The 24,318-nt window shown below is 39.5% G+C and overlaps 1 protein-coding gene across 6 annotated transcripts in view; it reads left to right on the top strand.

Moving 5' to 3' along the window:
* BAG1 (BAG cochaperone 1) overlaps positions 1-24,318 on the top strand; it is a 52,850-nt gene that overhangs the window by 9,053 nt on the left and 19,479 nt on the right. For 3 of the 6 annotated variants that reach the window (XM_020967377.2, XM_020967383.2, XM_020967378.2), the window contains exons 2-4: positions 3,757-3,885; positions 14,534-14,616; positions 18,732-18,845. In XM_020967377.2, coding sequence (XP_020823036.1) covers positions 3,757-3,885; positions 14,534-14,616; positions 18,732-18,845 — 326 coding nt within the window. The other 3 variants (XM_020967382.2, XM_020967380.2, XM_020967381.2) reach the window with 3 other exon arrangements.

Here is a 24,318-nt window from a genome sequence, read left to right as displayed (position 1 = left end):
GGAACAATAGCTGTGTAAAGGAAAATGATAATGATGAAAAAATGTACAAAAGTTTCTGTAATGCAGCTAGTTTTTCAAGGGAAAAATCATATCCTTACAGACAAATATTAGTAAAATAGAAAAAGAGCGGATTAATGAATTGAACAATGCATTAAAAAATTAGAAAGCCAACAAATAAACCTAAGATGGGCAAAAAAGAGGAGATATTAAAACTTAGAGGAGAAATAAATACACTTGGAAAATTGAAATGATAAATAAAACTAAAATCTAGTTCTTCGAAAAGATTAATAACATTGATAAACCTTTACCTTATCTGATTAACAAGAAGAAAGCAGAAAATCAAATCAATGAAATAATAAGCAAAGTGAAATCACAGCTAAACCAAAAGAAATAAAAAGAATGCAGTCATACTTCATTTTACTGTGCTATACATTATTGCGCTTCACAGATATTGCATTGTTGGTTTTGTTTTTGTTTTTGTGTTGTTTTTTTTTTTTTTAGCAAATTGAGGGTTTGGGGCAACTCTGCATCAAGCATGTCTACCAGTACCATTTTTTTTCAACAGCATGTGCCCACATCATGTCTTGTAATGTGAGACATTTGGAAATTCTCACATTTTAAACTTTTTCATTAATATGATATTCATTACAGTGATCAGTGATCTTTGATGTTACTATCTCAATTGTTTTGGGGCACCATGAACCGTATCTATAAAGGACAGTGAACTTAATTGATAAATGTTGCGTGTGTTCCACCGACAAGCTGTTCCTTCGTCTCTCTTTCTCTCTCTCTCTCCTTGAAGCTTCTCTCTTCCCTGAGACACAACAATATTGAAGAATATTATATAAACTTAGTTGATAAAGCAGCCGCAGAGTTTGAGAGGATTGACTCCAATTTTGAAAGAAGTTCTACTGTGGGTAAAATGCCATCAAACAGTATTGCATGCTACAGAGAAATCTTTTATGAAAAGAAGAGTCAACTGGGGCAGCAAACTTCACTGTCTTATTTTAAGAAATTGCCATAATCATCCCAACCTTCAACATCCACCACCCTGATCAATCAGAAGCAATCAATATCGAGGCAAGACCCTTTGCCAGCAAAAGGATTATGACTTGTTGAAGGCAGCTCAGATGATGGTTAGCATTTTTTATCAATAAGGAATTTTAAAATTAAGGTATGTACATTGTTTTTTATACATAAAACTATTGCATACTTAATAGATGACAGTATAGTATAAACATAACTTTTATATGTACTGGGAAACAAAAAAATTCTTGTGATTTGCTTTATTCCAGTATTCATTTTATTGTAGTGATTTGGAACCAAACCCACAGTATCTCTGAGGTATGCCTGTAATCAGAACATATTATTAGGTATAAAACTAATAGTCATTCCCCAGTAGATAAATTGTTGAAGAATATGAACAAACAATTCTCAAAAGAAGAAAAACAAAGTATTCACAACTACATGAAAGAATAGTTCAAATCACTAATAATGAGAAATACAAATCAAAACAACCCTGCAGTTTCACCTTACACCCTGCAAATTGGCAAAAATGACAAAAAAATGGCAATGCTCAATGTTGGAGGGATTGTGGAATGATTCGCATGCTAACACATTGTTGGTGGAGCTGTGAAATATTACAACTATTTTGGAAAGCAGTCTGAAATTATGCAAATAAAGTGACTAAAATAGCCATACCCTTTGAACCAGAGATTCAGTAACTGGGTTTATACCACAAGGGAGAAAGAAGAAAGTCACCATATATTAAAAAATATTTATGGTATCACTTTTTGTGATGGCTAGGAATTGGAGACAAAGTAGATGTCCATCCACTGGGGAATGAAACAAATTGTGGTACGTGAATGTAATGGAATATTGCTGTGTTCTAAAGAAATGATGTGTGTAATGGAAACAGAGAAGCATGGAAAGATGTACATGAACTGATGCTGAGTGAAGTAAGCAGAACCAAGAAAAGAATATGCACAATGAATACAACCATATAAATGAAAAGAACAATCACACACAAAATATCAAAAGTGAATGTTAAAAAACCATAAAGATCAAGCAAGATTCAAATAAAGAAACATGAAAAGAGGACCCCCCCCTTTTCATGGATGAAGGAGATCCACACATGTGGATCATTGGAACATTTCACATGTTTTTAAATTTCTTCAATGTATCGTTCAGTTTGTGCTGATTTTTTTTTCCTCTCCAAAAAATACTGTTTGTAAAATGAGATGATTTTCTGGAAGGAGTAGGGTGATGATGATGTAAGAAACAGAAGATATCAATAAAAAGTTATTTTTAAAAAAATGAACAAGTCAGGTTTCCTAGGTCAGGACAATGCTGCAGATATGGTTTACCTAGATTTTATCAAAGCATTTATCAAATTCTCTCGTATTCTCTTTCTGGAAAAGATAAAGAGATGTAGGCTAGATGGGTACATTTAGTACTGATTAGGTGGCTGAATTAGAGGGCAGCTTAGATGGTGCAGTGGATAGAGTGCTGGCTTGGAGTTGGGAAGACATCTTCCTGAGTTTACATCTGGCCTCAGATACTTACTAGTTGTGTGACCCTGAGCGAGTCACTTAACCCTGCTTGCCTCAGTTTCTTCATCTGTAAGATGAGCTGGAGAAGGAAATGGCAAACTACTCCAATATCTTTGCCAAGAAAACCCCAATTGGGGTCATGAAGAGTCAGACATGACTGAAATGACTGAACAGCAGATGTCTGACTACAGAGCATAGTCAGCAAGGTTCTGTGTCAACCACTGGAGTGCTTCAGGCATCTGTGTCCTATGTTATTTAACATTTTAACTAATAACTTGAATAAAGGCATAGATGGCAGGCAAGATTATCAGAGTTGCACGTAACGCAGAGTTAGGAGGAATAACAAACATATTGTATCACAAAGTCAGGATCCAAAAAGATCTTAACAGTGTTGAGCTGAATCTAATGAGGTCAGATTTAATAAGAACGAATATTAGGCCTTGTATTTTGGTCCAAAAATTCAATTTACAAATGTAAGCTGGAGATATATAGCTAGAAATTAGTTTGTAAAAGGTCTAGGAGTTTTAGTGGACTGTGAACTCGACATGAGTAACAGTGTGACACAAGTTAATAGTATGGCAGCAAATAAAGTAAATGCAAAAGGGAATGGGCTCCGTGGAGGGGGTGGGGGGGATATTTTGTCTTTAGAAGAGAAGACTTAGGGATTACTGCCTTCAAATATTTCAAAAGGGTAGCATGTGGAAGGGAAATTAGGTGCTATTTTGTGTAATTCTGGAGGGAAAAGCTAGAATCAATAGAAACTATAAAGAGGCAGATTTGAGTTCAACATTAGGTGAAAACTTTCTAAGAATTAGACTTACCCAGTAATAAAAAAAGGCTACCTCCTAAGTTATGAGTTTGTTCTCATTGATCATATTTAAGAAGAATGTAGGTGACCTTCAATTGGGGATATAAAATAGATTACTGAATTAGGCAGGAGGTGAACTAAATTTCTGCCGTCTCTTGAAACTGAGATTCTATGATCCTAATAAATTCCTTGAGAGTAGGGACTGTCCTTTACCTTTTATCTCTATTGTTACCCATCAGAGTTCTCAGCCATTGGTAACAGCTTAAATAATATTTCTTGAAATTGGAAATGTTTGTTTAATTTCTGCTCTAAAGATAACTTCTGTGTGATTTATAGAACATTTATATTGAAGAATTGCTATTTTCTAGCTACAGATTACTATTATTTCTTTTTCAGACAATGAAAAACATAACATTCAAGTTGTAGCACAGCAAGGAAACAATGAACCAAGCCTTCAGGACATGGCTCTTCTTATTGAACAGGTTACCGGAGTTCCACTTGCTTTTCAGAAATTAATATATAAAGGTAGAAATTTTTCTTTTAATATTTTCAAAGGATCCTAACGTTCAAGTTTGAATACTAATAATAAAGGATAGACTTAAACATATCACCTACTTTTCTTTTTCTAATTCTCCAGCTGCAATTATAAATATCAATATAAATTTTGTGTAGAGAAGTGTTGGACATGAATTACAAGTTAGTGATAAAATAATGCATGTGTGTGAAATAATATTTGTGGTAAAAAGATATTTTTGAGCATTTGTTTTAGGAATAATTCATATGTATCTATGGTTGCCTCAACCTCCTCCTCTTTCCTTAAGCCCCCAGGTCCTTTACCACTGAAAGTCCATCCATCCAGGGGCCTAGGCCCTGTCCCCAGGGAGCCTCTGTGTAGTAGGTGCAGCTCCTGCTGCCTTGAAATCCTGCAAGCCACCGTTGGCAGAGATCCAGTCACTTCCTCTGGATGATTAAGACCTCTGGACCTTGGTTCCAGAGCCCTGCCTTCTCCTTTTCTCCCTGAAATCCCAATGGAAAAGAAATTCTCCTGTCCAAGTTATAGGAGGAGTATGCTGTAGTTATTGAATCTATGACGGGGAGATCTGGTCTTGGTGATTCCTGTTGGAATTCAATTTTTTTTCCCTATGAAAACAATATTAAAAGGGAGGCTAGGATTTTTCCTACATAGAAAATACGTTTGAGTGGGACAGTATTTCAAGTATGTAGAAGATGGATTAAAAGAGTTGTTCTACTTACCACCTAGGGCACAACTATCTATGAGCAATGGAAGGCAGATTTATTCTGGATTTCAAGAAAAATCTTCCTCACAATTAGAGGTGTCCAAAAGTGGAATGGACTGCCAGACATGCCACCCCTTACTGGTTATCTTCAAGGAAAGACTGGATGACCGCTTATTGCAGATGTCATTGCAGGGAAGGTCTAGGTGGCCTTTAATGTCCCTTCCAGCTCTAAGATTTTGTATTAATTACAAAGAATTATTTAATAAGTATTTCATAAACTTATTATATTAATATATAATATATAACAATATAGAATGAAATGTTATTAGAATAATTAATTACAAAAACCATATTTAATATACGGTTTTGCAGACTGGCCTAGAGATCTAAGTGCCTTTTATAACATTGTTTCCATAAGAAAATTCACTCTGAGTTACAAGAGACCCACTTAATAAATTTGTGGAATACGGTCACTTTGTAAGTTAGAGAGCTGTGTGGATATGTAATGTACACTATATTTTTCCCCCAAAGTGACAACTCATTTTATCCCCAAATGTCCAGTATGGGTCGTATATGTAGTCAGATAAATCATGTGAAAATGCCCTTCAAATTACCAATGTTAGTAATAAATTCATCCACTCAAGTATATTTGTGCCTTTGTGAAACTCACCTCTACATGTAACTTTGTCTTCCAAACTTCTCTCAGAGAACATGATTCATTTACGAAGCAGGAGGTACTAATACTGCACGGTGACAAGTGTAATTTTGAAGAGTTGCAAAGTAATTTTTTTTACTGAATCTCAACTTTTGATGCTTTATGGTACCAGTTTAAAATTTAAAATGAATTTTAATTGACATTCGTGCTGATATTTTGCTTTTCCTATCTTGTAGCATTGTTTTTTAAAGTTTTTCAAGCTGCACTGAAATTTTTAGATTCCTTGTTTTGGGTCTAGTTGCCCACATTCTAAGGTTGAATGAAAGAGTAAGACCCAGTTGACACTAGGTTATAATCTGAAAGGAAGTCAGTATTCAATAAACATTTACTAAATCCCTACTTTGTGCCAATCTGCTAAACTTTGAGGATACAAATAAAAAAAAAAAGAAAAACACAGTCCCTGCCCCCAGGGTATTTGTAATCTTATTTGAGGAACACCATACACAAAAGGGAGCTAAAAGGTTTTGGGGGAATGGGTACCTGGTACAGGGACATGATGTTTGTGGAGGCAAAAACAAGCAGAGCTATTGGTAGGAAATGAAGAGAGGAAGTGAAGTGTAGGAGACAGTAGGTGCTTTTAGGCAGTGTTTCTTAAACTGTGGCTCGTGACACCAGTTTAAGAAGTGCTGAAGGAGTCAGGAGTAGAAAAAGTTTAAGAAGCCCTGCTTTTAGGTACATTAAAGACTGTCAAATAGAAGAGGTGTTAAATGTATTATTAGGAAAGGAAAACATAGGGCCAGCGAGTAGAAATTATAGGGAAGCAGATTTTGGCAGAGTATGCAATAGAACCTCCCAAGAATTGGAGCTGTCTGAAAATGGATTCGCCTGCCTCTTTAGGTAGTGAGTTCCTTCCTATTGTAAGTGTTCAAGCAGACACTGGACTTGCTGGGGGAATATTGGAATGGGGATTCAAACTGTAAACTAAAGCTTGAGCAAGTTGATCTTGCAAACCTGGGATTTTATGGTTTTGGAAAAGTAGGTAGGAATCCAATTGTGGAGGAGTTTGAATATAAAAGAAGGGCATCTGGATTTTATCACATGGTCAATCATTGAAGTTTTTGTTTTGTTTTGTTTTGATTTCTAGCATGGGCATGATGTAATGAAAGTAACATTTTATATCACTGAAACTGCCTCCTCATCTACCTTCGTTTTCATTCTCTCTCAATCGGAGTTTCTTGTTCCTTTAACTAAAGGCTGGCTGTTATTGCTTAGTTGCTGCTACAGGCTCCCCAGACATGCATAATTATATTGGGCCTAGTTCCCTACAATCCTGTTTGGAGCCTGAGTTAGGTCTAGAATAACAAATCCAACACAGTTATATCTTTGCAGCCTCAAAGGGGTACTTACAGTCTACGATGGTCAGGACTGTTCCTTTCAAAGGGAAAACAGGGTATAATTAGAAAAATCAACCCACTATTCTGCATGGGGCCACTTATTCAATATTTTTTTACTGCTCCTTGTGACTAATTCAGTATTCAGATATGTCACTCAGAGCCACTGTATAAGTACTTAGTAAATCAGGCTGCTGAAAGTTCCTCTGACAGTCCAGGGGTGGGAAACCTGTGGCCTCAAGTGTGGCCCTTTAACTGAATCCAGGTGTCACAGAACAAATTCTTTTATTAAGGGCCTAACCCCATATTAGTTTGTGTGTGTGTATGTGTGTGTGTGTGTGTGTGTGTGTGTGTGTGTGTGTGTGTGTGTGTGTGTATTTCATTTAGCATACCTCCACATTAATACCAGCAAGTGTTAAAACCTACATGTGGAATCAAGATCAAAGTAAGATCAAAAACCATTTTTACACTGATGTTTCCACCAGCTGACCAGAGGTGACTGGGTTCTTTAGGAGTAAAAATCCCCATCATCCAGCTGAAAAAGACATTAAGATAGGATTGGTACCCAAGAGGCCTTAAGGATTCCAAAAGAAAGCCATTCCTCTTCGTCTATTAAGATACAATGGAGTAAAATGGTAATCTAAGCATCCACATAATTGGGAGGAGAAAATGAAATCCACCCCATTCATCAGACTTAAATATCCAAAAGAGATATATTAAAGGATATTCTTTCTAGTCAGCTGGATCTTTGAGTGGGATGCTATGTGCCTCCAAATCATTGTCCGGATTGGGGAATGGCAGTAGATTGAGGGTATGGTATTTCCGTAGATTGCTCTAGTGTAACAGCTCCAAAAGTGGCTTCCCAGCTTTACCTTTTTGAATAGGAAGACTCTGATTTCAGCAAGAAGGCCAGTGTCACTGCACTGCAGAGAACACGGAGAAGAGCAAAATGCAAGAAAACTGAAAAGCTAAGAAGGGGCTTTTATCTCTTACATTATGAAAAGCCTTAAAAATCAAACAGAGGATCAGGGAACCATTGGAGTTTATTAAACAGAGAGGTGATACGGTCAGTTTTGTGCTTAAGAATAGCAATTTAACAAATGAGTAAAAGATGGAGTGGGGAGAAGCTTGAGGCAGGGAAATTACCCAAAAGGCTATTGCAGTAGTATAGGTGTGAAGTAATGAGGACCTGCATCAGGGTGGTAGGAGGGTCAGAAGCAGGAAGAGGGCCATATCAAGAGATATTACAAAGGTAGAAATGACAGGACTTGCAAATTATTAGATATGGGGGGGGTGAAAGACAGTGAGGAATGGAAGATGACACCTAGGTTGTGAGTCTGAGTGACTGAGAGTATGATGATACCCTGGACAGAAATAGGGAAATTATGAGGAGAAGAAGGTTTTGGGGAAAAGATAATGACTTTTGTTATGCCTACCAGACATCCAGTTTAAGATGTCTAAAAGGCAGTTGGAGATGGAAGACTGAAGGGCATTAGGGCTAGGTAAGAAAATCTGAGAGTCCTCTGCAGAGAGATTATAATTGAAACCATGGCTGCTCATGAAATCACCCCAAGTGAGATATAGTATGGAGGAGAAGAGAAGAGGGCCCAGGAAAGAGCCCTGTGGGACTCTCATGGTTGTGGCAAAGTTATGGAAGAGTATGGATGAGTCCCAGAAGATGGACAGGCATGGATAGGTTATGTTCCGCATTGATGAGATCAAAGATCTGTCAAAGTAGTTGTATATTTTGAGTAGAGTTTAAATTTAAGTGAGTTAAAGTTTGAGGCCTAGACATCCACTTGGAGACCTACTAACTGTCACTTGGAAGGGAGGAAAAAGAATTTAAAAAAAGATAGGCTCAGTAGTGTCAAATGCTGCAGAGGAATCAGGGATAAAGATTAAGGAAAAAGCCATTGAATCTTGAAGTTAGGAAGTCACTGATGACTGAGAAAAATTTTACTTGAGTGGTAAAGACAGAAGTAAATTATAGGAAAAAATGCCATGAGGAGGTAATAGAGGTAGTAAGTATTGGTAGCCTTGCTTTTTCTCCAACACATCAGATTCTTATATGGATCCTTTGAAAAAAAATTTTCTTTTTGCTTTCTTTTACAGAAGCTTAAAAAACTTTTTATACAGTTCTCCCCGAAACCCCACCTTTAAGCAGTTCTGTCTTTTTTTATATAAATTTATTTATTTTTAGTTTTCAACATTTCCTTCCACAAGATTTTGAATTCCAAATTTTCACCCCATCTTGCCCCTCCCCCCACCCCAAGATGGCATGCATTCTGAATACCCTTTCCCCTAGTCTGCCCTCCCTTCTATCTCCCCCCCCCACCTTCTCTTATCCCCTTCCCCTTCTATTTTCCTGTAGGGCAGGATAGATTTCTGTTATCTCATTTCCTGTATTTCTTATTTCCCAGTTGCATGTGGAAACATTTTTTTTAAATATGTGTTTTTAAAACTTTGGGTTCCAAATTTTTTCCCTTCCTCCCACCCTACCCACCCTCCCTGAAAAGGCAAGCAAGTCAATATAGGCCATACATATGCAGTTATGCAAAACACTTCCATAGTAGACATGTTGTGAAAAACTAACTGTATTTCCCTTAATCCTATCCTGCCCCCCTATTAATTCTATTCTTTCTTTTGACCCTGTCCCTCCTCAGAAGTACTTCCTTTTGATTACCCCTTTCCCAATCTTCCCTTTTCTCTATCATCCCCCTGCTCTCTTGTTCCCTTCCTCCCCTATTTTCCTGTAGGGTATGACAGATTTCCATACCCAATTGAGTGTGTATGTTATTCCCTCCTTAAGCCAAATCCTATGAGAATAAGATTCCCTCATTTCCTCTCACCTTTCCCTGTTTCCCTCCACTGTAAGAACTTTTTCTTGTCTGTTTGTGCGAGATAATGTACCCCATTCTACCTCTACCTTTCTCCTTCCAGTACAATCCTCTCACCCCTTAATTTTATTCTCCAGATATCACCCCTGCATCTTCAACTCACCCTGTGCCCTCTATCTATCTATCTATCTATCTATCTATCTATCTATCTATCTATCTATCTATCCATACATATAATTTTCCCCCTCCCACTACCCTAATACTGACAAAGGTCTCATAAGTTATAAATGTCATCTTTCCATGCAGGAATGTAAACAATTCAGCCTTAATAAGTCTCTTATGATTTCTCTTTCCTGTTTACCTCTTCATGTTTCACTAGAGTCTTGTATTTGAAAGTCAAATTTTCTATTCAGCTCTTTTCTTTTCATCAAGATGCTTGAATAAGCAGTTCTGTCTTAACACAGACAAGAAAACTGCTGATCAGGAGATGAGAACTTGTTCACATTTGAGCAGATCTCTTCTATCCCATTCATGGGTAGGCAGGTCTAAGCTGTGGAAGAAATTTAGTCTTCCTTGAGCAGGACTCATTTGCCCTTTTGCGAATAACCATGCCCATTTACCAATAAATATGTCTTCAGAAACAGACCATAGCATACTGTCCTTCAGGTCTGAAGTTGGGACTAGGGATTAGTCTATTTCTTGATTCTTTTATTAACTGCCTACTTCAGCAAATATGATTCCATGCATATATACATGTTTTCATATACACTTGTGTATATGAATGTATAACACATTTATCTGCAAGTATGTATATGCATGTATGAATATGCATTTATCTACATTTATATATATGTCTATATGTATAGGATATAGCAACATACAACATATTTATCTTCATGAATCTACATGTATATGGGTATCATGCTGTGTGTTGATATATTTGTGTATGTATATATAAAGATGCATTCATATACATCAGTGTGTTATATGTCATATATTTGTTGTATGTGTATATTTATATACACAAATACACACACAGTTGTCCAGCCCTGTAATTTCGTGGGTCCAGAGAGCTTCTGAGGAGGCCCTTCATTTCCCAATTGTTGAGTCATTTCAGTCTTGCCAACACTTCATGACTTCCATTTGGGGTTTTCTTGGCAAAGATAGTGGAATGGTGTGCTATTTCCTTCTCCAGCTCATTTTACAGATGAGGAAACCAAGACAAACAGGGTCAAGTGAGTTGCCTGGGGTCACACAGCTAATAGCTATCTGATGCTAGATTTGAACTCAAGAAGATGAGTCACCTCGTTGCCCCTTCCTCTCCCAGCACAGCTCTATATCTGCTCTGAAACTTACATAGAGATGGTAAACAAACACATATTAGCTGTGTGACCTTGGACAAGTCATGTAATTTCTTTGAGCTTATTTCACCCGCTATAAATTGAAGGGTTTGGACTAGATGAACTAGAAAGTCTCTTTCAAACTCCAAAATTCTGTCAGTCTTGTAATTTTGTTGCTACCTCTGACTATGCAAAACACAGATCAGACAGTATAGCTCTTTGCTGTACTAGTCCCATTCCCATGTCCCCCAATAAGATGGCCTCATTGTCAATGCCTCTTGGGCCTGGCTCCTAGTTACTTGGATCAAAGACTCTGGAGGTCTGCTTTATATTTGCCTAGAATTATCTACAAGAAGAGCCTACATCAGATTCCATGCTGTCTTCGGGAAGGAGGAGGAGAGGGAGAGGGAGAAAATTTAAAACTCAAAAGCTTTATGGAAGAGAATGTTGAAAACTAAAAACAAATTAATTAAAAAAAGAATTATCTACAAGACTAAGTTACTGTATTGCTCAAAAATTTAAGATGAATTCATCCTCTGTCTTGAAATTAACCTTCCCTTGGTCCTTCTGACCATTCTAGCTAGTGGCCTTTTTCTCTGCCTGACCAACTTCCCAAATAAGAAAGACTATAAAGAAAAGATGGATGTGAGTTGTGATGTTGTTCACCTTTACTATCTTAGACCCAATTAAAGGAATAAAAGAAGCTAATTATTTCTGAGATGTGACTTGGGAATTACCAGGTTAGTGGCTAGGAGTACTATACAATGACAACGAAATCAAAACAAACACCATGGTGGACAGGCGTGGAGTTTTATATAGCCCAAAATGGTCAGAGGACAAGGAATTGGATAGCTCCATGGTATGACAGAAAGAGTAGTAGACCAAAGACCTGAGTTTTAATCCTGTCTCTGCCACTTTCCCTCACCTGGCTTCAGTTCATTTGTCATCAGATGGAGAGGGTTGCCTTAAATGATCTCTGAGACCCTTACATTGCCAACATTCTATGATTTCATGAATTGTGACATAACTTGGAGACTTGGGTGTTCATGTTCCCAGGGGGAATTCTCATACATTAAGAGGTAATTGGAGAGAATACCTCTTTCTGAGGTTGGTATGGTATTGTCTTGAAGGGGCGCCCTTCTAGTTTTTGTTTTGGTCCTGACCTGTGTGCTCACTGATGAGGGGAACCCCCCAGTGTGGAAATTCCCTTCATTCACAAAGGTCAGCAATTGGTTTGTTATAGGCTTATATTGATAGGCTTAGAGAGCTGCCTTGGGGTACTGAGAGGTTAAGTTGCTTGTCTCTTGTCAGGTAGCCAGTATGTGTCTGAGGCAGGATTTAAACTCAGGTCTTCCTGACTTCAAGGCCCTATTCAGTAAGCCCATGCTGCCTCTACTTGGTTCTTATTGCCAGTTTTTCTAGTCAGGCCTTATTGCTGATGCCTTCAAAGGAAGAGTATTATCACTAAGTGGGGTTGGGTACCCAAAGAGTTTTTGGGGTGTGGTCAGTAAAACATTACTTTTGGGCTTCAAATCTTTATCAGGTGCTTTGGGTAGAAAGGAAAGATCCGGAGACAACATGGATATCATAGGGAATGCAAGTTTTTGCCACAGCTGGGGTAACAGATTGGATGTGGTGTATTACTGGGGGTTGTAGAAATAAATTAGGATGTCATTTGGATAAAAAAAAAACCAAACCCAGTTGTTCAGGAATCACTGAAACATTCCATTCATAAAATGCGACAGCCAGTTCCTGGGTTTTGAAGGTGGCCAGTCAGGAAGTTAGCTTCTAGCCACGTTGACTAGTTCTTGCATTTTAAGGCTTCAGTAGGCCTGACTGATGAGGTTGGAATCAAGCATGACCTATATTTCATTGTCCTTGAGGAAAGTATACTGAGAATGGCAGCTTTTGGTAGCCCCATGCTATTCTGTAAGGGACTGTCCCTGACTTTTGATAAAACCTTTGAAAGGCAGCGTGATGTAGTTGATTGAGTACTGTTTCTGGAGTCAAGAACATCAGGGTTCAAATCCTGCCTCAGACACTTACTAATATAACCATGGGGAAGCCACTTAACTGCTCTCGGCCTCTGTTTCCTCTCATCTGTAAAATGGGGATAAGTCACTCGCCCCAAAGGATTGTTGTAGGGATCAAATGAGATATTGTGTGTAAGATGCTTTTCAAACCTTAAAGCATTATATAAAATATTCGTGTTATGAAGAGCTGTTTTCAATGATGAGGGCTGTAAGCTTCTCACCCTTGAGAGTGTTTTTGTTGGAGGGATGGAGAGTAATCCCTGCTGTAGAATAAGCATATTCACATGATTGTAGGTTTAGAGCTGGAAGGAATCTTTGAAATCATCTAGTCCATCCCCTTTATTTTACAGGTGAGGAAACTGAGGCCCAGAGACAGGGACTTGCTTGCCCAAGATAAACATTGTCAATAAACACTGGTGAAACACTTGCTATGTGCCAGGCACTGTGCCAAACTCTGAGGATAAAAACTGGCAAAAGACAGACCTTGCCCTCAAAGAGCTCATAATCTAATGGGGGATACAGCAAGCCAAAGACAGGTTAAATAGGAAATAATTAACAGAGGGAAGGCACTAGGATTACACAGGTTAGAGAAAAGCTTCCTGTAGAAGTTAATTTTTAAAAGAAGCCAGGGAAGCCAGTGGGCTGAGAGGAGAAGGAGAGCATTCCAGGTGTGGCAGAAAGCCAGAGAAAATGCTGGAAGCTGAGAGATGGAGCATCTTTTTTTTTGTAGAACAGCCAGGAGGCCAGTGTCACTGGATTGAAGAGTACATGGTGGGATGTAAGGTGTAAGAAGACTGCAAAGTAGTAGGGGCTAGGAAGTAACACAGGTAATGCTCAAGAACCAGGATTTGAACCCAAATCTTGGCAAGTGAGATAGACTTGCTTCAAGAGTACTTGCCCTGCTGTGCCAATGGAAGGAGGTGACATATAGCTATGGTATCAAGGACAAAGGAGGGAGATAATTGTTACAGGTGGATGTAGATTGACTGTTGTCTTTGGGTGGATTTCTTTGACAGCAAAAAACTGACCTCTGTAAACTTTCACTAAGCAGAGAAGGACCCAGCTGCAGCTGTGTAGGTGACCCAGGGCATTTCCTTCCACATGTATTCTCTGTACCCATTTGTATGTGGTGCCACTGGGAAGGCTGATGGAGGTGAGACAGTGGTGGTGTGTCTTTTTCCATATACCCTAAGTATCTTGTGGACTTGAGTTGTGATTTTGCCTAGTACTGCCTTTGCAGTCTCATCAGGCATTTCACCAGAATATGTTTAGGATAACATAAATTAGGATAACATGACATATATTCAGATACAGCCTAGGCTGCATATATCGCAGAATGAGCTGAAACTCAGTTCTTTCCCTTTAGAGAGAGAGAGCCCTAGATGTAATGTCTACGTTCAAACCCTCTGAGCTCTCCCAAGCTTCTCCTTGTAGTTAGATTTATTTGTGAACTTGACCCAACTGGTCCCGTCCCTACACACTCACCAGCTGTTTATCAGTGTCCATGGTAACTGTGCTGTAAGTTTCTGTCCAGTCCTAAGATTCTGTGACTCTGCCTTTAGTTCCAGGGCTGTCATTCTGCTATCATCTGAAAGTTTTTCTTCCTGCAGACTTGTATAACTCCTAAAACCTGTTTTTAAATTTTATTTACCAAAGGAATAATTTTCTTTCTCTTTCAGGAAAGTCTCTAAAAGAAATGGAACAGCCATTGTCAACACTTGGAGTGAAAAATGGTTGCAGAGTGATGTTGATTGGGAAGAAGGTAGGTTCACTTTTCTTAAGAGTCTCATAATTGAATAATTAAGCTTTGTTTATATATTTTTGTTTGAAAGGTAAATCTAGAGCATTGTGAATCTCTCCTTTCCTAGTTAAAAGAGTTTCTCCAGAAACACATATTTTCTGTAAGGAACTCTTTATGAAGGGGTCTTCTCTCCCACTCCTACTTGTGCTGTCAGCCTGGGTTCCCAGAGGGCAGCTTCTACTTCTCCCCTCAGCCTCTAGGGGTAGCCCTGAGGGGTTGTGGATGGTTTTGTTTTTGTTGGTTTTTATTTTAGTACTATAACTCATTAGCTTCTAGTAGTATGCTCTCCCCATGATTATCAGTTGACATTAGCCAAATTTAATTATACCACTAAAGTGGTATAATAAAAGGAGTTGATACAAAATACCACTCCCCCCCCAATCTGGGCTACATTTTCCCACCAGCACATGCAGAGAACAGGGGAAAATGGGGCTCACTCTTAGAGTACATGTGGCAAAAGGGGTAACTCACTCATTGTTCCTGGAAATCCTTTGCTGAAGTCCTTAAGAGGGTCTTCTTAGATATGACACAGCTTCCCACTGGTCTCCTCGTAGAGTCATGAACCTGTCTTTCCTCAGTAGGTCTAGTTTGTTCTAGGCTCCCGCTGCAGACCCTGCCACCAGTCACTGCTGTTCCTGGGACGCTGGTAGGACTCTGATGAGAAGTTCAAATCTTCCAACCCTCCAAAGTTCACAAGGTCATTCTCTGGTCAAGGTGGGAGGGGAGGAGGCTCTAGTCTTCTCTCTCCATTTCCTCCCCAGCCCCCAACAGTTGATTCTCTCTTAGGGGCTTTGCTAGAACCCTCTTCTAGATTCTACATTGGTTTGCTATTTTATAGAAGACCTACAGGGATTACATTTAGTTAATGCATTTGACTTAGTGATTCAGTTGAGATGTTCTCACCTAATAAAGTTGTCAAGGCTAGAGCAGTTTTGTGGAGTAAAACTAGTTTTGTTATTTACTTTTACTGGGGTATGGTGATTAACAGGTTGACCCTTATATGAAGTTTGTAGATGCCATCTGAGATGCTTAAATCTATTCCATGTGGAGTTTTAGCTACAGCCATGTGGATTTTTTGGGCTTAGCCGATTAAGTATCCAGTATGATGTTGATAGAGCAAGAGACTGGGGCTTTTTTCACTAAACTAACCTGTATGCTTTAAGGTTTGCAAAGTGAGTTCCCTCATTACAGCACTGTTAGATAGAGTAGAAGTTAGAGTAGAAGTATTTTTATCCTTTTTATGAATGACATTGTGCTGACGGCATCAAGCCCAGAAACATCACATCTCCTATGAAGTGAGATCCACGGTCATTCAGAAGAGTTCAGGCTACCCATCCATCAGAAAAAAACCTAAGTGGATGAAGAATGTCTGTTGTCTGAGACTATAAATATATATATAGTTGAATGCACAGTCCATTCAGTTGGACTGTCTGAGACAGACTCTCAGAACTGGTTCATCAGTACAAATTGCAGATGGCTGATGAAATTGCGCCAAGAATTTACCAGGATAAGAGCTGCATTGTTTTGGAGATGCGTGCCTTTAATGACCTGAGAGTCAGTAGCTGTAATAAAATCCCAGGTCCCTGTCCCTGTCCCCTTTGATGACCCCCAAGTTTCTCCCTCAAACAAATCCTCATCTTTTAAAAGTCAGTATCATTTTGATGATGTTCTATGAGTGTGAATCCTGGAAAAATATAGTATCTGAAGAATTAACGTTTGTGCGACACATCACTAATGAAGACTTGGGCAACAGCATTAGTGTAAAGGACGGCTTAGAGATGTGTAGGACTGTGAAAGAAGGTGGGCCGATCAGGTAGTTGGGAATGGCCTCTGTGCTCCTTTGATATGTCAAGAGATCTGGAGGAAGGCTCCAACAGGTCAGGTGGACCCCCTGTGGAGGACGTGGCCAAGAGGAACTCAAGTTGAAAATACTTGGATGTGTTGTTATCTGTACCGTTGGTGAGAATGCCTGGGTTAAGAAGATCACAGGTTGATTAATATATCCAGTACTGTAATTTTACAGATGAGAAAACTGAAGGGCACAGTGCTTTAGTGACATGCCCTGAATCAGGCCTGCACAACCTGCGGCCCGCAGGCCACTTGCGGCACACCAGAGGATTTCGGGTGGCCCTTGAAACGTGTAGAGGAATCCTTTACATTTTTCGCGGGCCGCCCAAAATCCTTTGGTATGCCACAAGCAGCCCGCAGGCCGCAGGTTGTGCAGGCCTGCCTTAAATCATATAATAAGAAAATCTCAGAGCTGGGACCCACATTCAGGACTCTCAGGGCTCTGAGCATAGTACTCTGTCTCTGTGTTTGTGTGGCTTTGCTAGAGGTAGAGATGAATGCAGACTGATATGCAAATTTTTAGGAGGCCTTTGAAGCAGTCATCTATAACCAAAGCTTCTACTGAGATTTGAGCATTGTGGCACGATCACAATGTTGGGAATGGAAAGTTATTTTAGCTCTAGTGTATAGAATGACTTTGCGTATAGATGGATGCTTTATTGTTGTTGTTGGGTCGTTTCAGTTATGTCCAACGCTTTGTGATCCCATTTGGGGTTTTCTTGGAAAGATACTGGAGTGGTTTGCTGCTTTCTTCTCTGGTTCGTTTTACAGATGAGGAAACTGAGGCAAACAAGGTTAAGTGACTTGCCCAGGGTCACACAGCTAGTAAGTATCTGAGCCCAGAAGTAAACTCAGGAAAATGAGTCTTCTTGATTCCAAGCCCAGTGTTGTATCCACTGTGCCACCCAGCTGCCCTAGAGGGATGCTGGATGCCAGCAAAATGGAGTTTATAACAGTCTAGTTGTGAAATTACCTTGGTCCAGAAAAAATTTGAACAGCTTTACAAAGAAGGAAGCATAGTGGTAAGAGAGGTGGCCTGGAGGGGGGCGGGTAGGAAGATTCCTAGGGGTTTAAGTCCTCCCCCTGAACACACCTACTATCTGTGTGACCACGGCCCAGTAATGTAACTTTTCAGTGTCTCAAAGCAACTCTGTAAGACTCCCCAAGTTCTAGGTAGATGTATGAAGTCTGCATAGATGCGTTTTCACACTCTGTGTTCCTCATAGAGATGAAATCACAAAACAAAAGCACAGTGGAGGAGGCCTTGGCTATTGATTATGGGACTGAGTCAAAGATGGAGAAACTTCTAAGACCTTTTAGATTCAAGGTGTGGTGATGTGTATTGGTAAAGACAAAGAGATCTGCTTTATCTAGGAATAGAGATAGTGGGGCTTCTCATTGGAAATATCCTGAAGAAAGAGGAAGATGTCCTATTGGATAAAGATGGAGAAGCCCAGTAGGGAGATTTGGTAATTATCTGCTTAGAAATGTTAGGAGAATTCCCCTCTGCTTGATTAAAAAAAAGAATCTCTGGAGTATTCTCTCTTATTCTTTCCTCTCTTCTGCCACTCTGGCCCCAGCATCTGTATCTCTTGACATCCTACTTGTTTAACAAATGACCCTTCTTCCATGAAGTCTTCTGTGATCACCCAGCTAGACGTGATCTCTTCTTCATTTGATTTTGTGTAGCTTTGTACTCTCCCTGTTTGTATTTACATCTGTGTGTTATTCCCCCTATTAAACTGAGTCCCTTGAAGGCAGGCACTTTGTCTTATTTCATCTTTCTATCTTTTCTGGTGCTGTACACATAGAAATGATAAATGTTTTTGGAAGGAATGAATACACGCACAAATCCATTTGCCCACAAATTGTCTACTTGTGCCAGTAACAGCTCTCTATTAACAAACAGCTCCAGAATCTGATGGCTACTCAGATCCGATAGGATACGGGATACCTGCTGGAGATTTGCTTCAGGGTTTAGTGCTAGAAAGGTTAGACCATTTTTCATAAGTTTTCCTGACCTCATCTCTAGATCAAAATCTTTGCACTATAGAATTCCAAATGTCGCACTTTTCATCAGTCACACTTATTGTTTCCAAAGTGGCCACACAGTGGAGCCCCTTCCTTCTAGAAGATAAGTGGTTTAGACCAGGCTCACTTGAAATTGTCCCTCCAATGAACTATGCAGCCCTTGAGAATTACTTTATTTCCCTTTAAACATTTTTCAGAACAGTCCAGAGGAAGAGGCTGAATTAAAGAAATTAAGAGACTTGGAGAAGTCAGTGGAGAAGGTTGCTGATCAATTAGTAGGTGTTAATGAAGAACTTGTTGGTATACAGAAGGTAAATCTCTTTGATTATTTTTCTTTAAACTTTCTTAGTACAAGTTTTCTGTCTTTTTTTTTTTTATCCAGCATTCAGTTGTGCTCTGTGGTATGAAATGATGTGTGAAATACAAAGGCCAGTTTCATTTTAGGCAAGCTGTGTGTATGTATTTGACACATTGGACATGTCTGTCTATTTGAAGTTTCTCAGTCTTGGCAGGAATTGCAAAGACTTCTTAATATCCATACTATGGATTTTCTTAGAAAATTTTTTTTACCAGTTACCAACCCTTTAAATATATTTATATATAAATATAAATTTATATATAAGTCGATGATGTCATTTGCACAGTTCTTCATTAGTAACGTGTTGCAGCCTATTCCCACCTACCATGTGCCTCACCATTGCCTTTCGGGACCACAACATGACATTTTATGGACAGATAGATAGGTCTATAGATTGCACTTCATCAATTTGTAGATCTATAGCTATATTTGTAGATCTATATGTCTAGGTTTAGCTGTTTAGATCTATAAAAAAAATGTTATGTATACCTGAGGGGCATATACATCTGTCTTCACATATCAGTCAGTAAGTGTATATTAGGTGCCTACTGTGTGCCAGGCACTGGGCATATAGGCAAAAATTCCTGCTCTCATGGTGCTTACAGTCTAATGGGAGAGACAATGTGAAAACAGATTATGTACAAAGATATATACAGGATAAATTGGAGAAAATACACACGTGTGTGCATATACACATGCATATGTGTGTGTATACACACATATACAGATACACACACATTTTGTGTTTTAAAAAGAGACAACATGGAATAATAGTTAGAGGGCCAGACTTTGAATTGGGAAGACCTGTGTTCAAATTCCTAACTTTAAACACTTGCTAGCTATGTGACTATGGGCAACTCACTTAACTTCTTTTAACTTCAGGCAACCCTCTAAAACTTAGAGACAAGATTGCCATCTGCATCAGTGCAAAGAATTCCTACATCCAGACATCACAGATCCTTGATTTATTGGTGTAACTAGTCCTTATATTGCCAAATCTTTATTGATAGCAAGTCAGATTTCATGGAGGGAGGGAGGGAGAGAGAGGGGGGGAGAGAGAGGGGAGAGAGAGGGGGGGGGAGAGGGGAGAGAGAGAGACAGAGAGAGAGAGAGAGAGGGATAGAGAGAGAGAGAGAGAGGGAGGGGGAGAGGGAGAGGGAGAGAGAGAGAGAAACACCCTTATGGTTAGATTATATCAGTTACTTTTTACATTGTTTGAGTTCTGTTTCAGGAATTAGTAGCAACCCAATCAACATGTTTTAGACAAAATGATTCATGAAACAATCAGTCAAATTTCGCAAACCTCTCACAGAATTCTATTATTGTTTGGGTGCCTGGAGTCTATAATTATCAAAATTGAATGATTGAAGAATTCTAGTAGGTGAGAATTGTTTTGCTTTTTATTCTGATTTATCTGGGCTTTTTTTTTTTTTTTGCTGTTCAGTCATTCAGTCATGTCCTACTCTTTGTAACCCTAGGGACCATAGCATGCCAGCCCCTTCTATGCTCCACTGTCTCTTGAAGTCTGTTCAAGTTCATGTTTGTTTCCATGACACTTTCTATCCATCTCATCCTCTGCCATCCCCTTTTCCTTTTACCTTCAATCTTTCCCATCATTAGGGTCTTTTCCAATGAGTCCCTTTTTCTCATTATGTGGCCAAAGTATTTTAAGCTTCAGCTTCAGTATTTGACCTTTCAGTGTTTTTAAAGACTTTATTGCTCTGTCTTGGGATCCAAGTAGGAAAACAGTTAATAATAACTCACATTTATATAGGGTTTTACAGTTACAAAGCACTTTATATAATGTCCTCTCATTTCTTCTTCACATTAACTCCATGAGGCAGTGCAGTCCCCATTCTGCAGACAAGGAAATTGAGAGTTAAGACTGGGTAGGACTGACTTGCCCAAAGTTACACAGCCAGTAAGTAAAGGAAGGTGGAACTTGAATCTAAGTCTTCTGATTCCAAATTTGGGTGTTGACATCATATTGTTTCTTATTATGTTAAATGATGATGTTTTTGTCTCAGCAACCCCATGATTATTTATTTATTATTAATTAATTTTTAACCTAAAAATAAGGGCTTCTTTTCTGGACAGGGCACACCCTCAAAACTTTTACTAGTATTGGAGTTGGGGGGGCATTTCATTTAGAGAAGACACATAGAATGGGAATGTCAATCTCTGAAAGATTTAACATTATGGCTGGCAGAGGATTCTGGCAGTGGTCATCTCAGGGTCCTGAGGGAGTACCTTGTGAGGGTAGGGAACCTATTTCAGGGTGATGGAAAAGTGGGAGCAGGGGAGTCAGTTTGTGGCATTGCTCAGACCTAAGCAATTACAGTTAAAGCATTTTCTGTGGGGAGTTCAGTGGGGTTTTTCTTCCCCCCCAGGAGAGGGAGAAATCCTAAAGGTGGACTTTGATGGTTCTGGAACAAACCACTAGGTCTTAATGGAACCTCTTGGAACAGATCTTTAAACCCCCATTTTTTTCTTGCCCACATCCTGACCAGTATCCTCAAGGGAGGAAATCTCTGGATGACAAAATCTGCCTCATCATTTCCCCTGACACCTACCAATGAACACCTCATCTCCATGCAGTACTTCCACCAGTACTACGGTTATCCTCACTCTGCTGACAGCTCTCAGAGCCAGAGATCCAGCCCTAGTTACTTTCCCAAATTCCAGTCCTGCCTCACTAATTGTCAATTAGACATTTCAACATAGATGTCCTCCTGTAGGAATCTCTAACTCAATTAGTTTAAAACAGAACTCATTATCTTTACCCCAAACCAGATTACTCCTAACTTCCCTCTCTCTATTGAGGACGCTATCATCCTTCCAGTCACCAGGTTTGAAACCTCAGAATCGTTCTGACTTTCCTTCTCCTTCCCCCTCCCCACCCCATCCCAACAATGGCCAAGTCTTGTTGATTCTCCTACTCCAGTATCTCTTAATACCATCCCCTTTTCTCGACTCACATAGCCACCCTTCCCCTACCTCCCCCAGTTCAGAGACCCTTTAGATGGCTCTTTACTATCACCATCCCAGCTTCCGGTCTCTCCCTTCTCTAACCATCTTTGACATAGGTGCCAAAATAATCTTAAAGCACAGGGCTGGCCTTGTCACTCTCCTGCTGTGGAACCTTCAATTGCTTCCTGTTTCCTCCAGGATAAAATACGGGTTCCTTAGCTTGGCATTTCAAACTCTTCATAATCTGGCTCCTTAATTACTCTTCTACTTTTCTCTTAATTACTACTTTATTATTTAATTGCTACTTAATTACTCTTCTTTCTTTTACTCTTTAATTTCTCTTTCCCTCCCCCATCTTTCACCATATACTATGTTCCCCAAATTTGGTATTCTGTCTCTCACTTTCTTGCCTTTGCATTAGCTATTCCACAACCCTGAAATGCATGTCTTCTCTATCCTCTGCCTCTTAGAATACCTAGCTTTTTTTCTTTTTTCTTTTCTTTTTTTTTGCGAGGCAATTGGGGTTAAGTGACTTGCCCAGGGTCACACAGCTAGTGAGTGTTATGTGTCTGAGGCCGGATTTGAACCCAGGTCCTCCTGACTCCAGGGCCAGACTCTATCCACTGTGTCACCTAGCTGCCCTTACCTAGCTTTTTTTCAAGCCTCAGCTCATGGGCCGTCTCCTGCCAGAAGTCTTTCTCAATCCCCTTGGTCGTTTGAGTGCCTTCCAACTCTGAAATTCTGGGATTCTTTGTTATTTAGTTATTTAAATAATATTATTAGTTATTTAAATAATCATATGACATTAGATTAGGAGGCAGCTAGGTAGTTCAGGGGATAGAGCACTGGACCTGGAGTCAGGAAGACCTGAGTTCAAATTTGGCCTCTGCCACTCACTAGCTGTGTGATTGTGGGCAAGTCACTTAACCTCTGTTTGCTTTAATCCACTGGAGAAGGAAATGGCAAACCAACTCCACGGGCAGTATGATCCATAGGCTAACAAAGAGTCGGACACGACTGGACGCACTTAGGGATTATCAAGTCCAACCTCTTGTTTTGTAGATCAGGAAACAGAGGTGCAGAGAAGTAAATGTCTACATTTACAACGTAGGAGAAGAAAAAGGGGGCTCAGAAAGGTAAGAGTACAGTGCCATAGAAACCAAGGAATAAGAAATGCTCAAGAAAAAGTTTGATCAGTAGTGTCATAAGTGAAAAAAAGACCATTGAACTGAGGAAGTCCCTGGTGACCTTAGGTTGGGCCAGACTTTTGGGTAGTGACAGACACCATTTTGAAGAAGCTTTCTGAAGAATGAGTGGATAAATGGTAAAGAAGGGGAGTTAGGGAGTGTAGACTACTCTTTTGAGAAGTTTGCCCATGAGAGTGAGACATTAACGTTAGGTTGTTAGCTTGGGGAAGTAGAAGCCTTGAGGGAAAGACACTTTAAGGCAGAGGAAAATGAGCCAGTGAAGGAGAGTTTGAAGATAGAAGAGACAAGAGATAAACTGTTGGAGCAAAGCTTGTACTCTTGGACTTTAGTTTCCATTAGGCAAAGAAGGAGCCTGAGGAATGGAAGGAGGAGGAGAAATATTGATGATGACTCTGTATCTCTCTCACTCTAGAAATTCCATACCAGGCTCTTGTGGCTGAGAGAGGGAAAGTTGAGGTGAGGAAACTACTCTCCTTGTGGCTCCAATTCTCCGAATCAAATTTTTGTTATCAGTCATTAATATAACATTTGCCTTCACATAGGGCTTTATCATTTATAAAGTACTTTCATGCATTATCTCATTAGGTCCTCACAACAAGTGCATGAATTAGATATGGCAAGGGAGTCACATGGTATCAAGTCAAAATTCTTGAGTCCTAGCTTTACCACTAACTAGCTGTATGACCTTGGGCAAGTTACTTTACCTTTCTCAGTGTTCTTTTTTGAAAAATGAAGGGGATGACGAAACATACCTCCCTCTTTTCAGCAGAGGAAGAGAATTCTTAAGGTGGAATGTCATTGTATTTGGTCACTGTATCTGGTATTTTTACCTGTCTTTCATTGTTACAAGGGAGCGTGAACCGGTTCTGAGGAGTATTATCCAAAGAGAGATTTAGTGAAAATTAAAAACGCAAGGGACCAAGTAGGTAGGCAGGCAGACAGATAAAACATGGCAGGGTGGCTCCCTTGGAAATCCATACTCACAGATGACGTCAAGGTTTCCTTGGGCTTACAGTTATCCCTTGCACATCTCAACTTTTCCCATCATAGTTTCAATCTGCTGTGGGTCAGCATAAAAAATTAAACTGGAAATTTTGTGGAGTTTTGTGGAAGCTTCAGACTACATGCAAAGGCCAGCAGATGACTCAGAAAAAGTTTAGAAACTCAGAAATGCATAAAATATATGTATATATTGTATAATATCAACATATTTTATCTTTTGATATCAGAAGTATACACACTTCTCTG

The sequence above is a fragment of the Phascolarctos cinereus genome, unplaced genomic scaffold (genome assembly GCF_003287225.1).
Source record: "Phascolarctos cinereus isolate Bilbo 61053 unplaced genomic scaffold, phaCin_HiC Scaffold_4;HRSCAF=312, whole genome shotgun sequence".
In the NCBI taxonomy this organism is placed as follows: Eukaryota; Metazoa; Chordata; class Mammalia; order Diprotodontia; family Phascolarctidae; genus Phascolarctos; species Phascolarctos cinereus.
This window is presented reverse-complemented; position numbering and strand designations above follow the sequence as displayed.